The sequence below is a fragment of the Calypte anna genome, chromosome 8 (genome assembly GCF_003957555.1).
Source record: "Calypte anna isolate BGI_N300 chromosome 8, bCalAnn1_v1.p, whole genome shotgun sequence".
NCBI lineage: Eukaryota > Metazoa > Chordata > Aves > Apodiformes > Trochilidae > Calypte > Calypte anna.
This window is the reverse complement of record NC_044254.1, coordinates 28,460,271-28,482,171: the sequence shown is the minus strand read 5'-3', so window position 1 is coordinate 28,482,171 and position 21,901 is coordinate 28,460,271. Positions and strand designations below refer to the sequence as shown.

Here is a 21,901-nt window from a genome sequence, read left to right as displayed (position 1 = left end):
AATTTTTCTTCTTATTTTCAGAGCCTCATTTGTTCTGCATTCATTTAGCTGTGCAAAGAGTCAGGCAGGGGCCACTGCAGTTGCTGCCTTTGGGATCCCTGGATTCAGAGCAGTATGAAGCCTCTTAAAAACCTGAGCTCTGCTAAAATGCTAAGAGTCCCAAGAGCACCAAGTTAAGGTCTAAATTCATTGTGGCTTCAGGTGAGGGGTTTGAGCTTGCACAGATTCACACTCAGTACATTATCACAGGTCTTTAGGAAGAAAATCAGGAAATGTAACCCAACAGAGCTTCCCTCTGTCCACCTCACAGGAAAATTAAACTGATAACAATTTAAAATGTTACCTTTCCCCTTCCTTCCCGAGGGGTGAGGTTTCTGCAACAGCCAAGAGAGGGCACCCCAGGCCCACCCAGCTGCTCTCTCCCTCAGGCCACTGGGACAAGTCGGTCCCCACTGCCCTGCTCCTGCCCCAGCCCCAGCAGGGTCCTGGGCTGTGCCAAGGATGAGGAGCAGTTCCTCTCTTTCTCTCTCCTTTGCAGCAGGCTGTAGCTCTAAGTCGACTGGATGTCAGCAGCCACCACGTTTTCTAGGGGTTTGTTTGTGTTTCCCTTTTTTTAAAAGGCTCATATGAAATTGTAAGACAAAGCTGTGGGTGACTGACATTTACTGTGCAAAGTCACTCTCACTTAGTTGCAGGCTATATTAGTTTTGGCATCACTTAAGATCTAAATTCAGCCAGCCTGACTTCCTAGAATATTTTAGCTTTCTTCAAGCAACAAACTGCCTGCTGCCACAAAAACAGTCCTCTGAAAACATGCATCAAAAATAGCATGGTGAAGGATCCCAAAAGAAACAGTTTGAAACTTTTTTCCCTGCACCAATTTTGATTTATCTGAACAATTTTACAAGTGCCAATTTGTATACTGCAGGTTTCTGCTAGAGAGCCAAAACAAACACATGTTAGAGCTCAGAGGTCAGAGCAACCCAGCTTCAGTATATTCTGCATGGGACCACTTCCAGGTCTAACATACATACCCATATTTAAAACTGTGAGTAAGATACCAGACTGAAAGATTCTTAAACACAACACTGCAGCATACTGTTCAAGGAACAGACACTTGTCAACAACAAAAAGGACCAAATGCATTTTTTTGTTTCTCTTCCTATGACACAGAACAAAGGCAGGATTGCTCATCTAGTCATTTACCTGGCTGCTCAGTGCTGGAAAAAGACTCAAAATACTCCTCTGTGCTCTTAGGTTGTTAAGTGCCACTCACTCCCTTTGCAGAGCCCTCCACATCCACCCCAACAATACCAATGGGATGCAAGAGCCAAGAACCACGAACAACCTGCAGCCTTTTCACAGGCACTAAGTGCTTCCCAACAGAAGGAGAAGAGAGGAAGAGCCAACTATGAGTGAGGTCCCATTCCCTCCCTAGGTTGGCCTCAACTTAGGATTGAGACTCAGGGTCCAAATCTTCTGTTCTTTCGTTACAGCATGTTTACAGGAGCTGGCTGCAGGAACTGCCAAAGGTACTCTAAAGCCTGAGAAAACATCCCTGAGAAAGTGCTCAACTCCTTTTTGTTAGATCTGTTTCACAGGCAATCAGACTGAAACACAAAGGGTTTAAGACTGGTTCCTGCCTCTTCCACTCATCTTAGACTGCAGTCAGCAGGACTGCATAGGAAAACTACACAGTGCAAGGCCTCTGGCTGTACTGAAGAAATAAACTACAGGCTGATGTGCTGAAGTAACAAAAACTTAAATACAGAGCGGTATTCAAGGAGAGCGCTGAACTTTTCTGTGATGTAAGGCAAAGCACTGGAAATAAAACATAAGTATTTATTGATCTGCAGTGAGGGAATCAAGCAATGAATTTCAGAAGCTCCAGTGTGCAGCCAGCATCAATCATAGAGTCTCTTGTGGGAAATGTCAGCAAAGAAACTGGAATTCACAGAGAAAAGAGGAAAAACCAAACCAAACAGCACATAGAGCCCCACCCAAAGGAGGTGAGAGAACAGTGAAATAAGAGTAGGTGGTGGCACAATGGGTTTCCCACCCCGAGCTTTCATCATCTGTGATTTGGAATCATACCATATATTCTACAGCACGAATGAACACGGTGGGCAGCAATTACTCAAACCCAGGCAGGGCTGGCAAGAGCCCCGCAGCCAGGATTCATCTGCTGGGGAAGAGGGATGTGCAGCAGAAAGCTGGGAGCAAAGTGCCTCCAGGGAATGATCAAAAGAAAAAGATCTGACATGCTCCTGCTATTCTCAGGAAAAAAAAAAAAAAAGATCAAAGAAAGGCACTGGTGATGGTAGTTTTGAAAGTGTCACTGTGCAGTGGACTCAGGTGCATGTCACTATATTCTCATTTATCAGACTTCTCAATCAACCTGAGGTTTCCTCTGCCTTTCGTATTTGCTCTCCACAGAACTAAAGTCACAGGGATTCATTCATTAGACTCTCTTAGTATCGTGTACTTTCAGACTTTCCAGCTCCAGGAAAAACACACTGAATGCTGACTACAGGGAAAAGCTACAGAGATAAGGGAAAAAAAGAAGCCTGAACTCATAAGGAAATGGAGGAAAGTCACTGGGTGATGAGATAAACAGGAGATAGGGGTGCATGGGAAGAAAGGAAAAATATCAACGAATCATGAGGAAAAAAGCATAAATGGTCCCACCTACATAACCTACACTCAGTAGTCTTAATTCACATTGTGTGCTTGATGAGCTTTCAAATTCAAATAATTCCTGAAGTAAAAATCCACCAAGATAGCCCAGCCAGCACTTCTACCAGTTGGGTGAGCTGACCTCACCACTGTTAACAGCCTGTGGAAATGCAGGATGTGCTCTCAAACAAACCAGAGCTCTACTCTGCATGGAGATCTGGCATGATAAACACTAAGGACATGAATTACAGAAGATTTGCTACCAAAAAGCAAGAGTGTGGGAGATAGGGCAGGCCTTTGTTTTGCAACAAGGATCTGCAAAAAGTGACTTGGCCAGAGAAGCTTTGCAACACTGTGGATGGTGGAAAAGACAGAAAGGGAGGTAAAAGAGGTTGCAGAGAATTTTGAGGCTACTGCAAAACACAGTGAGAACAGACAGAAATGCTCTGAACACAAGAGTAATATTTGGATTTGGGGAGCCACATCTTCCAGAAGGGTGAGGTTTTAAGGAAACAGAATACCTCATTATTTCCACAAGCTTTCAGAATTCTTCATGCTTATCCATCAGCACCTCAAACCTCATTGGCTCAGAACAAGCAACTTGGAGCAGACTGGGTTGAGCTTTTACACGTCCACCACCTCCACATGCTTGCTGAAAGACTTAGCACAGCTTTTAGATAAGCAGCAGTCAGTTACACAGTCCCTTCTCTTCTCATCTGCATTATCTTAACCTTGCTGAGTTTTGCCAAGTGTTTAGAGAAAATCTAGCCAGTTATGTCCCTTTAAATTCTCGCCCTCTCTTGCAGGCAGAAGACATCTGTGGAATAATAATGAATTTCTTTGGTTTGGGGTTTTTTGTTTTTATTAAAAGCTATTCTTCCTAGCAGGAAATGAAAAAGAATAACCAGATTGGGAGAATTTGGGAGAATAGGGAGAACATTTCTAAAGGTTAATAATAACACTGCTTAGTATTTATTTCAAGGACATGTGACAAAACCGAAGGAAAACAGATGTTCTCAGTAATTCTCCAGTTTCTCTGCAAACTCAGGTATTGCCCAAAGCAGTTCACAAGAGACAGGAGGGGCTCACCCCTAGGGAATGTCACTCCTCTCTACACAAGATTCCTTCTCAACTGCTCACTTAAAGAATCGAGCTGATGGACCCCTTGCAAACCCAGGTTCAGAGCCTGAATGTAACTTCCAGCATCCAAGTTCTCCAACTTCTCTACCTCAGCAAGCTCTTCCTCTTTCTCTGTATCTCATGCTGAGATACACAGTCTCTTTGATTTCTTATTAAAATGGTTTCTGGTCTCCCAATGCTTTTAGTGCTGAGGTTTTGGAAACCACTAATCATGAACACCCTAGAAACTTCAAGAGGAATGTGCTCGATTGCATTCACCAGCTCTTGTCCTGAAAAGCAGTGTTTAAGCTGAACTCCAAGAGAATTTTTCAAAAAGCTGCAGTGAATTCAATTCATGACACACTATTAAGAATTATTTTAATAAAAGAAGCAGCTTAATATGATTTAAAGGATGCAGAACTTTCCCATAGGGGGAGAAAAGCAAATCCTCCATGAGATGAGTACCAACACAGTTGGTACTGAAGCTTACAGAACTTTGATGTTAATGAATGTGGATGGGTTGTAGAGATGGGAGAAAAGCTGCCTTTATCAGTTTCCCCAGTACCAAGCTGATAGCCATTGTAAAACTGCTTTTTAAGACAGTTGTGCAGCTTTTGCCAGTAAGCCACAGGTTTCCATCACAGGATCAGGTGAAAATGTGCTTAATAAGGACATGAATATGCTTCTTCATTCATAACAAAAGTTATCACAAGACAGACAAAGCTCAAATTATCACAAGCAGGCAAAAGTTTAACCAGCAACATCCCAAAGCATTCCAGCCTGCATCTCAATGTTGATCAGTCCAGAAAAGAAAAAAAAAAAATACAGTCAAGTTGAATACTAGTTTGCCTTTTTGCAGCTCTACATCTGGAGCCTGTTTTTTGGGGCATAAAGAGGAATGATATTTGGAGACACTTAAATTGCTTCACTTCCTGCTGTGAGCCACTATGCAGTGATTTTGCTGCACAAAAGGAAACAATTGTTTCTCATGCTCCCTGCAGCAAAAAAGACTTAAGTCCCCTACAGTAAAAAAAAAAATTATAATAAAGATTAGCCCAGGAATAAGGTGGGTGTGGAGTCCCTATTGCTAGACTACAGTAAGAACCCCTTGAGCATTGGTCTAGGCTGAGGAAGGCCAGCACACTTGGTGCTGTTTTAGTGCTGGGGAACATGAAGCTCCCAAAAGAGCTAAAATGCCCATTACTGCACTTGGAAGAGGTGAGGTCATGAGCTCCTACAGCCCCACAGGTCTATAGGGCACTGGACTCTAAGCAAAAGCACCCAGACTCTGGGGACTTACCTTTCAAGCACATAGAGAAACAGTATCTCACCAGTATTCCTAAGGGTTATGCAAAATGTCAACCCTTTCTACTTCAACCCTCACCCCCTCCATTTTCATGCACTTTAAAACAGCTGCTTTAAAATACTCTGACTTCAAAGCACAGTAAATTAAGCTCCACATAAAGTCCATTCAGCTTTTTGTTTAATTTGATAAAAGCTCATCAGACCATTCAAGTTACCTTCTGGTCAATACTGCCTCAAGAAATCTGCAATTCAGCTACCTGTGGTTTTTCCAATATTTCTGTAAAACATTACTGACAGAATCTGTTGGCCTGCATGCATCATGTCTTGGGTAAACAGCTTTCAAGGCCACTCAAAGTACCTTTTATATTTATATATATATGTAATTTCTTCTTTTTCTCTAGAAGTCTTCATCTTGGGTGATTTTTCCTTCCTTTTGCTGTAATGCCCCAGGATCACGGTGATTTTTATACAGCATTTCACCTATTTTAACCTGATGACATAGCATTCCCTCTTTTAATATCCTTCTAAGGAAAAAAGGATTCGTCTCAATATCACAGAATCAATGGCTTAGCTCTTGGCTTGCTAGCTAGAAGGTTTCTAGTAGCTAGTTTCAGGCTAGACCAAGTTACTGTTAAGCTGGATGCTTTCACTTCTGTTGACAAAGAACAATAAATATGCTCACCCTAACCCTCTGCATCACAGATGATCCCAAAGCACTCTACAAACAGTGCTCTGGGTCCCTCATTCACCATCAAACCCTGCTTGCCGCTAACGGTGCCAACAACACTACATAAAAGTTAGTTAGGAGGTGAAAAAGAGAGTAACCTCTCCAAGTGAAATTACAAGGAAATTAAGGGAGGTAGAGTGTATTACTTCACAGAGAAGTTGGCCAGCAGACCAAGCAGCACACCTTTTTAATGGCCAAAATGGGGGCAGGGTCCCTGTTCAAGATAGGATCAGCAGCAGTGCAACGCTGGGCACCCTCTGTTATCAGCTGAAGGAACCTCACTGCAGGCAGAGCCTGCACAGCTGCTGCTGCCTCTCCTTCCACAGGCTCTTCATCCAAACATCATCAAGAAAAAAGCAATGCCTAGACAAAGAGCTTTGAAAAGATCCCAGTACAGGGGTGACAACAGAAAAACAGACAAAAGATTTCATTTTAAGACCTCTTCAATATTTCCTCTTGAAAGAAACCATCACACTGGGGGAAGAAAACCCCTGTGAAACTGATCATTTTAAGAACACACAGGATCAGCATCCCAAACCACCTCCTCTCTTGCCAAGTATTGACCCTGCTTGCACAGCAGAAGTCTCAAAGACTTTATTTTTCTTACTGCATAATTATAAACTAACATTCAACAAAGGGAAAAAAGGATATTTTTTTTTACAGTGACTATGTGAAGCTAAGTAGTATCCTCTATAAATACAGTCCTGTTACATCAAAAAGGGTATGTCCACTCTGTTGCCCTAATGGCATCCCAGAGTTTAGCAGCACAGGTACAGTCCCTCCAAGAGGACCTCGTTAGAAAAAGAAAGCTCCAATTTAAGCATTTAAATCCCTGAAGACAGGCAAGAGAAAACACAGAACAAAGTAGAAATACCATTGATTATGCATAATTGGTATAATTAATTTGTAATTAGTTCATGAAAATATATAGGCATTGCAATGATGTTTGTACATTTCTGGGAATATCCTGCAAGCCACTTGGGATATGCTTATCATTTATTTGATAGATGAAACATTATTAGAAAGACAGCCCATTAAAAATTAATATACCAGAGTAATGATTTCTCAAGCTCAGCATTCAGTTTCTTGTGTACTTGGATTCCCACTCTAACTCCTGAAGAGTTTTTTATTAAAGCTGCTTCTCAGAGCATGACTTGGGCAGCTCTGTGTTTTCAACAGCTGAGGCCCAGTATCCCCAACACCCCGGACGTTGCCAGTCTTGAGACAACAAAGAAAGAAACACTACAAAACTGTAGTAGTTTTGAGTACTCAGCACCCTATCTTACTCTAGAATGAAAAAGGTAGAAAGCCTCGTGCTTCAAAACAAACACCAAACCTGAATAGAAAGTGCTAGGAAGAAACTTTCATGGCACTGCAAGCAGCCTGGGCTCTAATTGCTTCGCATTCTTCTGCTTCTGCAGCACATCTGGCATCGCTCACTGTCATAAATGAACACATCTGGATAAGCAGGATTTCAGGGGTTCTTAATTCCTGCAGATAACAGCCACCAGTCTCTCAGAAGAAGCGACTGAAACGGGCTGGTATGCACTGGTACTGCAGGGGCATTTCAGAGATGTTATCAAAACGTGGTGTGTGGGGGAAAGAAAAATGGAATAATGGTGATTGCTTGTTGTTTCTCCTGTAATGTTACTTCAGTGTTCCTCCTGATCTTTCTGAAGCCTTGTTGGTATGTCTATAGTGCCATTTCAGCCAAAAGCTACAGAAATAATCTGATCTAAAAAACCCAGAATACAGTCACATCATCCGTAAGTTGGGAATGTGACCCCCAAATCTCCTTAAACTTCAGTAATGGGCACAGTGTAATTCTGAGCACCATGAACCATGTTCTGGCTCACAATCACCTCTGTAGAACTTTCTTTCTCCCCACCTTGTCTCCACCAATGCTAATGGAAAGCTAAAAAAGTTGGTCCCTCCCTGATGCACCTCATTCAGATACATGAAAGCAGGCTGTGTGAATCCCCATCTTTGTTTAAAAAGAAACAACAAAACCAACAAACCAACCAAAAATGTCCCATGTGATTATTTAAGATGAGCAAAGATCAGAAGTGGATGTATAGTGCTAGCAGTGCCATTTGCTATTATAAGGCATGAATCTTTCCTTGCAAAACATGTCTAAAACCATGAAAAACCAGCCAAAACACACTTTCATTTTTTTAAAAGAAGGCTAAAATTGCATGTAGGAAAGGGAGCTAGGTTTCCAGGTCCTTTAAGCCACAATTAAACACTTCACTGTAATTTTGTCCTTCTCAGCAAATCTGCTTTAAGAATTCTGAACAGTCTCCTGGGAGCCACATAGGCTTTTTTTTGTTCTCCCTCCTTCAATCTAGCATGGACGATTATTTATTTTCTTTGCCCTGCACTCAAGAATGTGATGGATGTATTTACATAAACACACACAGACTCACAGATATCTCTCTATAAAAATTAAACTGCAGATGATGAAAACTGTAAAAGATCTAAGAGGCAAATCCCAAACAAAAGAGCATACTTTATACATAAATATCATGAAATTATAAAGATCTGAGATTAAGTGGTTTACCACTCATTTAGAATTGATTAGAATGCATTTAAATTTAGCTGAAAGTACCACAACATTGCTCATGTATTTGCATCTGCGAATAAGTAAATAAAAAGCCTGTTATTAAAGCCTTCATTAATTCTGATTATATGAGAACTTAAAAGCAAATCTGTGTTCTACTGCTCTGTAAAGACTCCTAGCAACTCTACAGTAAAAAGCTGGCACTGCAACACAACATGTGTCAGCAAAAAAGACTAACAGGATCTATTTGCAGTAATCTTAAATCACACTAAAATATAGAATTAATGGTTTTGCATAATACTTCAAAAATATTTTTTATCCTAATTTGTCCCCAATTCATGCCTTATTGTATCAAAAAGTGAATTTCGTATCACTTGACATTTATGCACAACAGTTGGACACATTTTATTAAACTACAATGTTCAGGCAGTATTCAGCTGTGATTGTGTGTATTATTATGAAGAGTGATCCAGCTATTTTATTTCCTTATAAATATCACTGCTAGAGGTTTAAAAATGTATCACATTGACTAGAAAGTAAAGAACATTTCATTCTGACTAGAAGCTGAGTGGTTTTATGTATTTAATTGAAGACAGTATTTCTGAAAGATTCATTAATTTTAGTAGAATTTTCCCACAATTAAGGACTTGTCTGTTGATTCTGAAGGAGTTTAACAAATAAACATAAAATTTACCCTCAAATGGTTCTTCTTGGAGTAGTTTTAAGCTGTGAATGACCTCCTGAGAGTCAAGTTCCTCATCTCTACCCATGCCTCCAAAATTCTACCTCTATCTCTGGCATCATAGTTAAACAGTTTAAGCAGAGAAGCATAAGTGAAAAATTATGCATTGGGTTCATCACTCCCTGTTCTTATACTAATAAATTAAATCAATGTATTAAAGGAAATTTGTGTTCACAGGAACTTGAGTTTGCAACACAGATTCACCTGTCAGCCCTGAAGTTCCCTTTTGACTATGAAGGACAGTCCTGGTAAAGCCACCTCTGCAAACTCAACTTTCCATGGCTCAATGAAAAGCCTGGATGAACCTTTCCATGACTTGTGTGGGACCAGAGATCACAGCCCACCAGGGGTCTATGCTCCATTTACAAATGAAAGGTGTTTTGGAGCAGAGAGAGGAGAAAAAGCAAAAGGCTCATTACCTTTGGTACATAGGAAATTATGTTGCAACACGTGGGAAAGTTGCTTGCCACTCTCATTGTAGAACAGTCATTCCAAGTTAAAACAAAACAAACACCAAGCTCCCTCAGCATTCAGCCATTAAACTCAGAGTTATGAGGTGGAGTTTGATTAAAGCTTTTGCACTTTATCACATCTGATAATCAGCCTGGTTAAGAACAAGCTCTACACTATGCTTCATATAGTTGGCCTCAAAATAAATTACTTCTCCCTGCACAGTTCTAGGCCCAAGTGCCAAGTCAATTACCCAAAAATCAACATCACAAAACATTCAAGACAATGGATCGAAGGCATTTCTTAGCTTCAGTTATACAGAGAACTATACCTGATAGTCTAAAATGCTGAATCCTAAACCATTTTTGTCTTTCTCCAGTTCAATCACCTTCACAACAGGAGACCATAATGCTAATTCCCCTTCTTCCTCCTCAGGATTGATGTCTTCCTCACGTTTCACCTGAAAAAGAAAAGCTCTAGTTCAAATAAGATTCTTCCAGCTCTTTACCAAACACTGTTGCTTCAATATTTTGATTATTAATGGCTCATACATGCCATAAAGTATGACCTTTAATGGAATTACAACTGCACTGAACATTATGCATACAGTTTTCTCCTGCTTGCTGCCTTGGATACTCTCCTGGGACCAGGCCTACATGCTTTGAGCAGCAGAGCCCAACCTGGCATACAAATACCCATGTATTTGTCAAATTAGTCATTACAATACTACTAACCTGTTACATGCTGATGAACTTCAGCTGTCCCATTGGATGCATAAAGGAAAAATAAATATCTTAGCATAAAAGACTTAACCACAGCAAGCTAATAGAAAGAGCATATGCTTAGCTGATTCTTGTGGCATTAAATATGCAAATGAAAAAGTCTTCAATTGTAACTGTATGAACAGTATCTCATTTGAAATAGCAGTTTCTTTCCCAATTTCTGTGCTAACACATAAAAAAAAGAGCTACAGTTACTCTATTTTGTTGGGTAAGGACAGCTCCATACATCTTCTAAAAAAGCATCTTTTGTTGTCTTCAAATGTGTTTTAATATCACTGCTATTTTATCAATACAATCTCTACAAAATAACAATGTATGATGTCCCAAGAAAAACATTAAAATCTTGCACCATTAACTTCACACTGATGTCACTTTGTTTTTTCTTTGAACAAATATGCCTATTACACAGAGCACTGTGGGCAAAAGGAAGAAATTTTTCTTCCACACACTTTCTTGATACTGTTGAGAGAAGGAAGCAGAAATATTGTGAGACTGCTTTAAGGAGAAGACAACTTCTGCTCACCCAGTATCTATGGCAAAGATGTGTAACTGACAGGATGCACAAGAAAATGTTCAGTAAAAGTCAACCTCAGAAAACAGTGGAAGAAGTTCTAGAGCAACAGAAGGGTTCTTTTACAAAAAGGTATAATACTGTACATCTTGTTCTTTTATGAAACATCCATATTGCTTTTTAATTCTCCACCCTAGAGGAAATTAGATCAGAAAACACCAGAAAAGAAGTCAAAGTGTGAATTCTTTTTATAAATAGGAACAACAATCACAAGTGCCAACCTTTGGTTTAAGACTTTAAAGCTTTAAATGGAAAGAAACATTAAGCTTCATTTTTTTTCCCAGTTCCATAAAAACCTACTCAGAACATGGAAGTAATCAGCTAATGGTAGCAAGGATGTGATTTAGCATAATTCAGATCTCTTGCTCCCCTACTAAGAGTAAAAATGATGAATGGGATGTACAGAGTCAGCATGCCAGCTTGGTGATTTACCTACCTTGTGTTTATAGGACAATGAAGCTTCTTGTGACCAACCTGTATAAACTGTAGTAGCAGCACCAGGGTTGCAAACATGAACTGCCCTTCACAGAAACACCAGCTGCCCCTTATGAGCCCAAGGTGAATGGCAAAGGCAGCTTTATTAGTCAATTTAATACAAAACTGCTTCAATACAGTTATATTATATATTTTAGGAAATGTTATTAAGACTGAGAAGTGGCCTGAATCAAACAGCAAAAAGAAAACAGGAGCACTGCCTTTAGAAAGTTAAATGGCTTGCTCAGAAATACATGCACTTTTTCAAAAAGCTCTTGTCCTTTTACACAACTGAAAGAGATGAGAAGTCTACCTTTTGTTCTGGAGGGGAAACTCCCACAGTGGGTTCATCCACAAGAGACTCACTGCCATCATCAAAAAGTCGCCGGCAGCAAACCAGTGTGAAGGGGGGGGGCACTTCCTTGAGGAAAGTGATGGCCTCACGGCGAGATCTGCCATACAGCTGAACTCCATTTACCTACAGAGAAACAGAAACATCCACCTGAAGATAATTCACACATCACAGAAAGGCAGGGATTGGAAGGGACCTTCAAGGATCATTCAGTCCAACCCCCCTGCCAGAGCAGGCTCACCTGCAGCAGGTCACACAGGACACATCCAGGTGGGTTCTGAATGTCTCCAGAGAGACCTCCCTGGGCAGCCTGGGCCAGGGCTCTGCCACCCACACAGAAACTAAGTTTTTCCTTACATTTATGTAGAACCCCCTATGTACCCACTGCCCTTTTTCCCATCATCACTGAGAAGAACCAGGCCCCCTCCTCCTGGCACTTGCCCTTTATGTATTTACAATGATTAATGAGGTCACCCCTCATTCACCTCTTCTCCAAGCTGAAGAGCCCCAGCTCATTCAGCCTTTCCTCATAAGGGAGATTTTCCATTTCCTTAATTTGTGGCTCTGCTGAACTCTGAAGCAGTTCCCTGTCCTTCTTGAACTGAGGGGCCCAGAACTGGACAGAATATTCCAGATGTGGCCTCACCAGGGCAGAGTAGAGGGGGAAGAGAACCTCTCTTCTTATTTTGGTTTTTTTTCTTTTTTTTTTTCTTTTTTTTTGCCTACATGTCATTCCCCAGCTGAGTGTAGAAGTCTAATTTTACCTAATTTGGATTCTGGCAAAGCTTGCAGGCATCACTGTTACACTTGAACTTCAACTGCAGTTCTTGTGTCCACTGACTGCTACATCACCTCACTACCTTTTTTTCTGCTCACTCTTTTTCCTAGCCTAAAGCTTTCCTAGAATTGTTGTTTTGCATTCCCACCTGTTTCTTTGCTGGGGATTTTCCTTAGCATTAGGCTTATGTGTTTGACTTTAAAAAGATACAAATTGAACTTTCCAAAATATTTTAATAAAACACAGATTTTGAGCTCTAACCAAACACTTGAAGTCAGAACAAGCATAACTTTGTCAGTTGTTTAAAATGTAACAAAAATGGTTGAAACCAAAATAGATCCTACAGAAAACATGCAGGAATGTTTATATAGTAAAAAAAAGACACAGATTACAGTAAGCAATTAATCAGAAAACCCTGACAAGGGTCAAAGCTTACTGTCCCATAAGCTTTAGATCCCAAGTGACAAGAGAAGACCATAAGGCCGTTGTTAATGGATGTTTTAAGCCACAGGCTTATAAAAAGGGAAAAAAAATAAAGTTATATGGATAGACAGACAGATAGATAGATAACAATGCTGCTTTTAATATGGGATACTGCAGCTGTACTTCCCCAAGAAAATAAAACTACAGTGATTCATCCTCTTTTGTGTGTTTTATAGCATGCAATATCAGAGTACATCTATTTGCACCTCAGCAGTACCCATAAATACAAGGAAAGCAGATCAAGGTAACAAGGATGTGAACATCATCTATGCTTATGAGTAGTGCAACCCCAAAAGAGACGAACTTACATTGGATCCTAGAAAATAAAGCATGTAAACCTACAACATCCATGTGCACATTTCTGGACATGTGTACTTGAGGCAGAGCCTCACCACACACTTCCCAGATCTCTTTTTGAGGAGAGACAATCTTGTGAGAGACTACACAGCAATATCACTTTAGCTCCCATTTTGTTCCTGATCACCTCTATTTTTTCCCCAGTTTTTCTTCTGTGCTTTTTACAGAGTAAATATAGCTTAAAATGCTGGGAAACACAGAGGGCTTCTCCCTCAGCTAAGGAGAAAAGTTCAGAGTGGTGTAGCTGGCCTCCAACAGGGTAAGATGAACTGTTAGGGGTTTGATTTTTTTTTTTCCTGTAAGAATTACAACTGCTGAGCTATCAGGCTAATCCATTAGTTAATTATTTAAGCAGAAGGAACTACGAGTAAGGACTTTTTAATGCATTGAGAGTGGCAGTGTGGTGGAACGTTACCAGCACTTCCCAGCCTGCTGTGATTGATGGAGAAGAGCTCCAGGCAGACCTGGGGACTCCCAGTTCTTCTCCTGCAGCTTCCAGACCTCAGCCCCTAAACACAGCGGGTGCCCTACACCTCGTTTATTCACCACACCACTCCAGTTTGTGGTGCCATCAAATAGGAGCTTTTAAAACAAAACTAGAAGGACACAAGGAAGCAATTTAGTCCTAAAAAAGAACACAATGAAATCAGCTAAAATTAAGGGGGGTGGGGGGAGAAAATACCACGCTTTCTATCATAATTCACACACATCATAAAAAATAATCTGCATTCGACCCCGCTATACATTAAATAAAATTCCTTGCTGATCACATTTTAATCCCAACTGTATCAGGCCCAGGTAGGGCTGCTTGTTTGGGGAAAGGCCTGTCACTTTTTCCATTGTAAACCCCTACTTAAGGGGATTTATAACTTGGCTGCAAAAACACACTGTGGGCTAAACCTGGCATACACAGCTTTAGCCCCGGAGCACGTTTTTATTTTGTTGAGGGGTTTTTTTCCAGCTACAGAGTAGAAAAAAATTTATGCTCACTAGGGCTGGACATATCTGAGAGCTTAATTCTAAGTACACAGTAATAAGTAAAACTGTTAAATATACACAATTAAAGTTTCCTGAGTTACTCTACAGAGCACTGCATTATGGCTTCTTGTATACATTTTTTGTTTAGTGGCCAAGGTATTTAAACAACACTTCCAGCATTCCATTAATCCCTTCCTTTAGGAACCAAGATTTCCTCCATTAAGCAATAATTGAAGAAAATGCTTCAGGTCTTAGTGATACCAGTATGAATTTTTGATGTTAAAGGGTGAACAACAAGTAAAAGCAAGAGCACTGCATACCTGATAAATTAATCTTTCAGAAGGCCTAATCCTGTTCCCATTTATATCAATTAAATGTTCTTTGCATCTAAGTTCAAACTCAAGATACTCTACAAAGAGCAGGTATTTGATAGCAAATTAATGTCTTTTCACTTGCAGGCTGAGATGCTGATAGATTCACACACACACAAAATAGACATTATTGTCATAGTATAAATATTTTTCCTGAGCAAATAGGTCTGGTCTGATTCTGGTAACTTCCAAGCTGCCCCAGTACCACCTTATACATATTTAAACAAACTCATGTACTAACTTATACACACAACCATCTTTCAGCACTCAACAAGCAAGTTATAATGTGTAACAGGAACCATTATTCCTGAGACTGCTGTAAATTTTTAGGAGTGAAAAATATTAAGAAAGATTATCCCCCACGAAAGCTAATGTCAGATTGCTCAGAAGACTGAGCTAAGTAAAGGACTACAGACACAAATATTATCTGTGCCCTTGTTACTCTTGATTCACAAAACATTTCAGAGAAGAAAACCACCATGAAGTCACTAAGAGGTCACAAGGATTTGACATTTTGTCCATAAAGGAGGAATGGAAGAACAAAGAAAATAAATGTGAATTCCAAAGCATCCCTGCAACCAGCTCACGAATACTACTGCACACACAGCAGCCAAACTAGAATTTAAGCATTCTGAAGAAGGCCAAGCAAATAGGAAATGTATCCATTTTGGGGGGACTGTTTTGGGTTTTACCTCCAGAAGTTCATCTTCCAGTTGCAGAAGACCAAGTGCTGCAGCTGGACCATCTGAAGCAATTGATGATATGTAATGATGTCCATCAAATGTGTCAAGCTCAAATCCTAATCTCAAAGTGTGGATGGGTAATAGCTGCCAAAAGATAAGTATAGCTGAGAATGTAGACTTCTACTGCAATATAATCATGTTTAAGACTCAATAAATCACCAAATTAAACTAAGTTCACAGTAGAGATGATTAAGTCTTCATACTGACATCATCTGCATTACAGCACAAATGTTCATCACTTCTCTACACAGACTGTTTGCACAAATAAAACCAACAAATCTGCCACTTGGGGGAAATAGCAATTTGAATTGTATCTTCATGCAATGTTACCATATTGGAAAAAATGCAGAGAAAAGTACCACCTAATGTCTGTCCTACCCAAAATGGGATTTTTCAATAAAACTGAAGGAAATTCCCTAAGGACCATAAAAGTCCCTAATTCCATAAAAACTCATCACAAGATCAGCTGTCTTACTCTTTTAGGAGCTACACTACACTCTGAAGTAGGAAAAACATCCACAAAGAGTCCTCTGACACTGGCATCCTTGATTTTGCAAGGGCAAATCACTGGTTTTCTGTTAGCTTTTTAGCAGTGGACATCCTTAATTTGGAATTTTTTCTATACCAACATATATACCATGGAGGAAACCATCATGGAAGTCATACCTTAGAGTACTTCTGGAGCTCTGAATCATCTGTAATGGGTGTATCCACAGTCACAACCTAAAAAAATGTACATAGTTACATTGTTTCAGCAGCTTTTCAACAAAGCTTTTACTAGAATGACAAAAACCAACAAATAAATGATGAGCAAAGTAAACTGTACTTCCACAAAGTCACACTGATGCAAAATAATTTTAAACAAATATTAGAAGAATCATATGCAGAACATTAGCAACTAGGAATGTGGTTATTATGCACTATTAGCAGACTCCAATACTATACTGCTCCTCAAGCCTGAGTGCCAATTTTAGACAAGTTTAGTAATTCTGTAAAAGCACAAAATGCCATTATGTTTGATAGAAATACCCAAACTGACTTTTCAGTCAGAACTGGAAAAGGTTGATAGCTTAAGTTATTACTTCAGGCTGCACTACAGCCATCTAACATGTAGACTAAAGCACCATCTTCTGCAGCATGTTTTCTTGAAATCCATGAGAGTAGTTACCAAATGTGTGCATACAAAGTGGATTATTTAAGGGAGTAACAACAAATCCCTTCAGCACATCTTAATTTAAAAAAAAAAAAAAATTAATAAAATAACTATATTCACTGCAGGTTTTCTTGTAATGTTCTTCCTCAAGGTAATTTATTCATCTGTAACCTTAGAAGGTTATTTAGTCCAATTTTTAATGCAGTTACATGACATCTATGGTGATGGCCCAGGGCTGGTGTCTGAGATGCTGAACTGAACTGGGAGGACTGGTACACTTGTCTTGCACTTGTCTTGGTACTTTAAGTCTTGCCAAAAATCAGATAACTTCAGGCTCCTTTGGAAATGTGTAGTTTAACGTGGTATCTATGAACAAGACTAAGGCTCAGCTTTTTCTTTTGGCTTAACTGTAGTCACAGCTTTCAGCACCTTGCTTTCCAATACTTAGGGTATTTTTCCTAACAGAAACCATTTCATGCCCATTCAGCTGTAACTAAATGAATCTATGGATGATAACTCCTCAGCTTGACTGCTCATGCTCAGGTACCAGACAACAAATACCCCACAGTCCCACATCCCTGCCCAGACTTCCAGGGTCTCCTTCTGCTCCGGCAGGATCTCAGCTCCTTCCATTGCAACCACAGAGGATCAGCAACACAAAGACCATAAGTGACACCAAATCTTCTCTTCAAGCAGCTATGTCCTCTGAAGAGCAATGCTTCAGAGAGAATATTCAAACCCAGAGGCACCTTCAGGGTGATTTTCTGGGACCTGAGCATGAGGACAGAGTGAAACAGGGACTGTCTTATCTTTACCTGCTGTAGGTGACCCTGCTCTGGCAGGGATTTTGGACAATCTTTCAAGGTCCCTTCCAAACCCTAATTTTCTGTGATTTCTGTCATTTTATCAGGCTGAATCAAACTGAATGTTGTTATTGAACACAAGGCTAGAGGTAGCTACAGACAAAGAGAACTGAAAGAACAGCAACAACAACAACAAAAAAAAAAAAACAAAGAAACTTTCCAGATGGGATACCACTACACTTTCCTTCTATTATTTAAAGGACCAATCGTTAACATTTTCACTCCTGCCATTTTACTGGCAGCAGCTGAAGAAGAATTAGAAAAGGAGGATTTCACAAACTAAGCAGGTTTTCATCCTCTGTGGGAAGCATGATAGTGCTAAGGGAGGTAACATCAGACTCTTGAAATGTAAGGATGGGAATACTGAGCAACTGAAGTGGGCAGCCCAACAGATTTATTGCATCATGTACATAATCTTACACGAACTCTAGATCTTAAAGGAGTGCTAATGGAAAGAAGAGAAGTGAGTTTCTCAAGGCAATTCTTAAAGCTACTTTAAATCTTCCAGCAAGCGACTGCAACGATGGCTACTCCAAGTAGTAAAAATAAGTGTCTCTAAATCAACTGGACAAGCATTGCAAAAGACAAACAGGGCATTTTCTGGGTGGTGGTGAGAATTTTTTTAGTCTTCGGAAGGAACGCTGGCTGGAGTCTTTTATCTGTACTCCCTGGCAAAGCCAGAACTGCAAAGCAGCAGTGAATTACCCTTGCAGTCAGCTCTTTATGACGATTCATCAAAACAATCTTTTGCTTGGCAATTATTTAATAGGAGGTGAAGAAATAGCTAATAGACAGCAGAACCACAAAGTTATACTACAGTGAATTACTTGCTATTTTCCCAGCACTTTTGAAAATCATTCTTTCATTCTTCTAACAACATTTTAAGATTCTTCATTAAACACAGAATCCCTATCCTGAGACTTCTTTTTTCCCCCAGTGCACAGTAAAACAAATAGATAATAAATGAAATCATAAAAATGACACCTATTTTAAGTGGCTGCTGCTTTTAAAAGGGTTTATTTTCTTAAATCACTCTTGCTGTCTAGAATCTGTAAAACAATAGTATCTATATAAATAGCATGAAAAAACCCCAAAACACCTGATTATAGCACTCCCATAGTTCACTCTTGATGTTACAGGAAACAAAATTTGATGTTACTGATCTGTTCCAAACACTAAACTGTTCTATAAACAGCCTGTAATGCTAACTCACAGACCAGTAATTTCAAGAAGTAACATACATGAATGTAGTTTATTGAAAGATAACATACCATAACTCCATATTCAGGTCCCAGCAGGTTTTCCCATTTGGATTTCAGCTCATGTGCTGGAGGGAGTGGGACTCTTCCTAAATATGAAAGTGAATATTCAATTTAGAAGTATATTGTACATTGAGAAGCACATCTAATTCTAAATACTTCAGTAAAAACTCAGTGTAAATAAAATTACAGGGCATAATCCAAGAAAAGGAAAGTGCATTAAGCTGAGTCTATCAAAAAGTACAAATCAAAAATGTCTTAGGAAAACAATGCAAAATGTCACCTACTGCTAACGTGTGATTTATTCAACTGAGAAGCAGAAGAGGTGATGCTTGCATTGATGAAATGTGAGTTCTGTACCTCACAGTACTGCAAATAAATCACTCTCTCAGGCTGCAAAGCAAATTTCACACGACTTCATAATTTGTTGCTATAAAAACCACTTGCCACTCCAGAGAAGCATTATCTCCCACCAAAATGAACTCCCTTAAGAAGTAAAACACCTGACAAGATATTGCTGTTATCGAGGGGCTGTGTCAGCACAATGCAGTCACAGACTTTATTTATACATTTGGCAGGTATAAAGGCTTGTCTAGTTTAATTAGACCAGTAAGTAACATGAGCCTTAATATAAGCTCCAGTTCTAAACCAGTCTTCCGTGGGAACTTGGCTATCTTGACATTTATATCTTTTCAGCTTTCTTACTTATGCAACCAAGGCAGTATTACATTCATGTAAGACAATTTGACAGAGCTAGACAGCATAAAATGACTGGCTGCCCTGCATTTGACCTCATCCAGAAGCTCAGTGCACATATAAAGTTCCAAGCTGCAGCAATGTTTAACTGGTAAGAATCAAGCTCTACAGCAAATTCCATCTAGCAGCTTACAGCAGCAGCAGCAACTGGGGTCTAAATTACCAAAACCTGTTCTTCTCCCCCCACCACCCCAAATGACTGTAATAGTTTGTCAGATGTCTAGACAAGGCACAGACCACTTAGTATGGCTGATGTGTCAGGCTGAAATTCAGAATGTAAATCACAACCTCACATTTTGCACACAAGCTGGCAACTAAAATACCTCCTGAGGTGGGGGGGATTTTGAAGATACCAAAAGAAGCTCAGAGTCTACCTACTAGCAAAAGCCAACACAAATGGGATGTCAAGCTGCCTCTGCTTTCAACACCTTTGCAGACTGCAAAGATAAAACTTGAGCTCTGCAATACAATCCTCAACACATCATTTTACAACTGAAGCCTTCCTCTCATTAAAAACAAAGATTTTAGTTTAAGTTAACATATACAACAACATAACCCATCACTGCATCTCTTGTGCTGACTTTCTCTCATGTCAGATGGGCAAATTCTGTCTGATCTGCACTGAGAAACCAAACTCCTCAGAGCCTAACAACAGAGATTTCACTTGGTCAGAACCAGATCATCTTTAACCTGGTCTGTCATCCAGCTGGATTCCTCATGACCTGAGATAAATGTGCAAGGCCTCAGAAATGAAAATGCTTCCCAGGGACAGCTTTCATCAGCAACAATTTTCAACATGTTTAGTTTGTCCCTCTGCATGCACTCCCACACAGTTTTTCATTTCTAATTAGCAAGCATCAAGAATAAATCACAAGCATATTACAAAAAAAAAAAATCATCTTTCCAGGTCAAAATTGACAGTGTGTTCAAAACTGGGATCTTTACTTCTTGCAATTTCCTCCTGGTTTTGCAGACTTACTCTGCAAGGATGTGTACTGTGCTCTAGTGCACTTCATTAATGCACTACCTTTATCTGCCCTACTCTTGGGTATTTTTTCCCAGCTGCTTTTAAGCACCCGAGTAGCATCATCATATCTTTGGGTTTTGAGTACTGCTGCAAGGCAAATAGAAAGCAGCTCAGCCCAGTCCACAGTCTTGCAGATGCAGCTCTTCAGTTAATTGCCTCTCATCTGCTAACAGAAAGTTTCAGGCACCGTGCACACTGCATCCTAAACCACGTTGCCTTTGTAACAGAAGTGCTAAAGCATAGTATTGCCTGGCCAGAATTACCTTTTAATACCTCTCCAGGAAACACAATTTAGGAAGAATTTCACACAACTGGGCTTAAAGGGAAGTAATACATATTTTATAAAACATGCCTTTCACATTAAACTTCTAAAAGCATTTCCAGAGTTTAGTCAGAGCCTTAAATTAGCAGTATTTACTTTAGCACCATCATAATGAAGTGCCCATCACCCCGTCCAAAATAAGCACCTATCTTTGGAATTTAAACTTGGCCATTAAGTTGTGTTCCAAGTTGAAATCTTATACATCATATTTCAGTAGGAGTAAAATTTGCAACCAAGTATTTCAACTTTATAACAGAGAGAGAGAGGCACACACATTTTACAGTTGCATAAAGCTTTTGCAGAGCCTTGTGACTTAAAGTGGTTTTTCACTATGAAAAACTCTGGTTTACTGAAGCAATGCTACTTGCTTACCATTGCACTAAATGCTCCTGACTGATTACTCAGTTTCAAAGCCCACCTCAGTATTCTGCTGGCCAAAGGAGGCCCAGCACTGCTAGATGGTATCAAGGGCAATATCCAACTGCAAACAAACAGTATCTTCAGTGTTTAAATTTTGTTTTCCCCAGGACACGCAGTGCATGCAAACATATTATCCTCTATTCTCCAGAGTAAGGGAAGCTCAGACACATAAGAGAAGAGAAAAATCTGGTAGTACACTTGCTACATGATGCACTGGGGACTGCAGTGCAGATGCCAGGGATAAGCAAGGGTCCTACCAGCAGATATGGACTGCAGGCAGGGAAGTCCTTGCCAGACCCAGATGCAGCTGCACCCTACTCTGCAGAGCTCAAGGAAGGAGGCTGCAAGATTTTCACAATGCTAGAATTGTAGGGGAGCCACTCACAGGCATACAACTTGGTCACAAACTTCTCTTAAAACTAAGGACTTTGGAGTATTTATGGAGAGGTAGTGGATCCACATCAAAGGAGTTAGGGCCTGCTATGAGAAGGGCTCAGAAATACAGTTTGATCTGAGCTGGTTATCTGAACAGGGATGTTCAGATGCCCTAAGGCACATCTTGGTAACACACCTTGGGACTAACAGAGTTTGTCAACCTCAAGCCAGGTGAAAGCAATGTCAGTTCTCAGCATA

The 21,901-nt window shown here is 40.0% G+C and overlaps 1 protein-coding gene across 16 annotated transcripts in view; it reads right to left on the bottom strand.

The window, feature by feature from the left end:
* Positions 1-21,901, bottom strand: part of PATJ (PATJ crumbs cell polarity complex component) — a 147,002-nt gene that overhangs the window by 99,953 nt on the left and 25,148 nt on the right. For all 16 annotated transcript variants that reach the window (XM_030455275.1, XM_030455278.1, XM_030455279.1 and 13 more), the window contains exons 13-17: positions 18,756-18,832; positions 16,135-16,191; positions 15,418-15,552; positions 11,720-11,884; positions 9,911-10,039 (exon numbers count right to left, since the gene is read on the bottom strand). In XM_030455275.1, the coding sequence (XP_030311135.1) occupies positions 9,911-10,039; positions 11,720-11,884; positions 15,418-15,552; positions 16,135-16,191; positions 18,756-18,832 (563 nt within the window). The remainder of the gene's footprint in view (positions 1-9,910; positions 10,040-11,719; positions 11,885-15,417; positions 15,553-16,134; positions 16,192-18,755; positions 18,833-21,901) is intronic.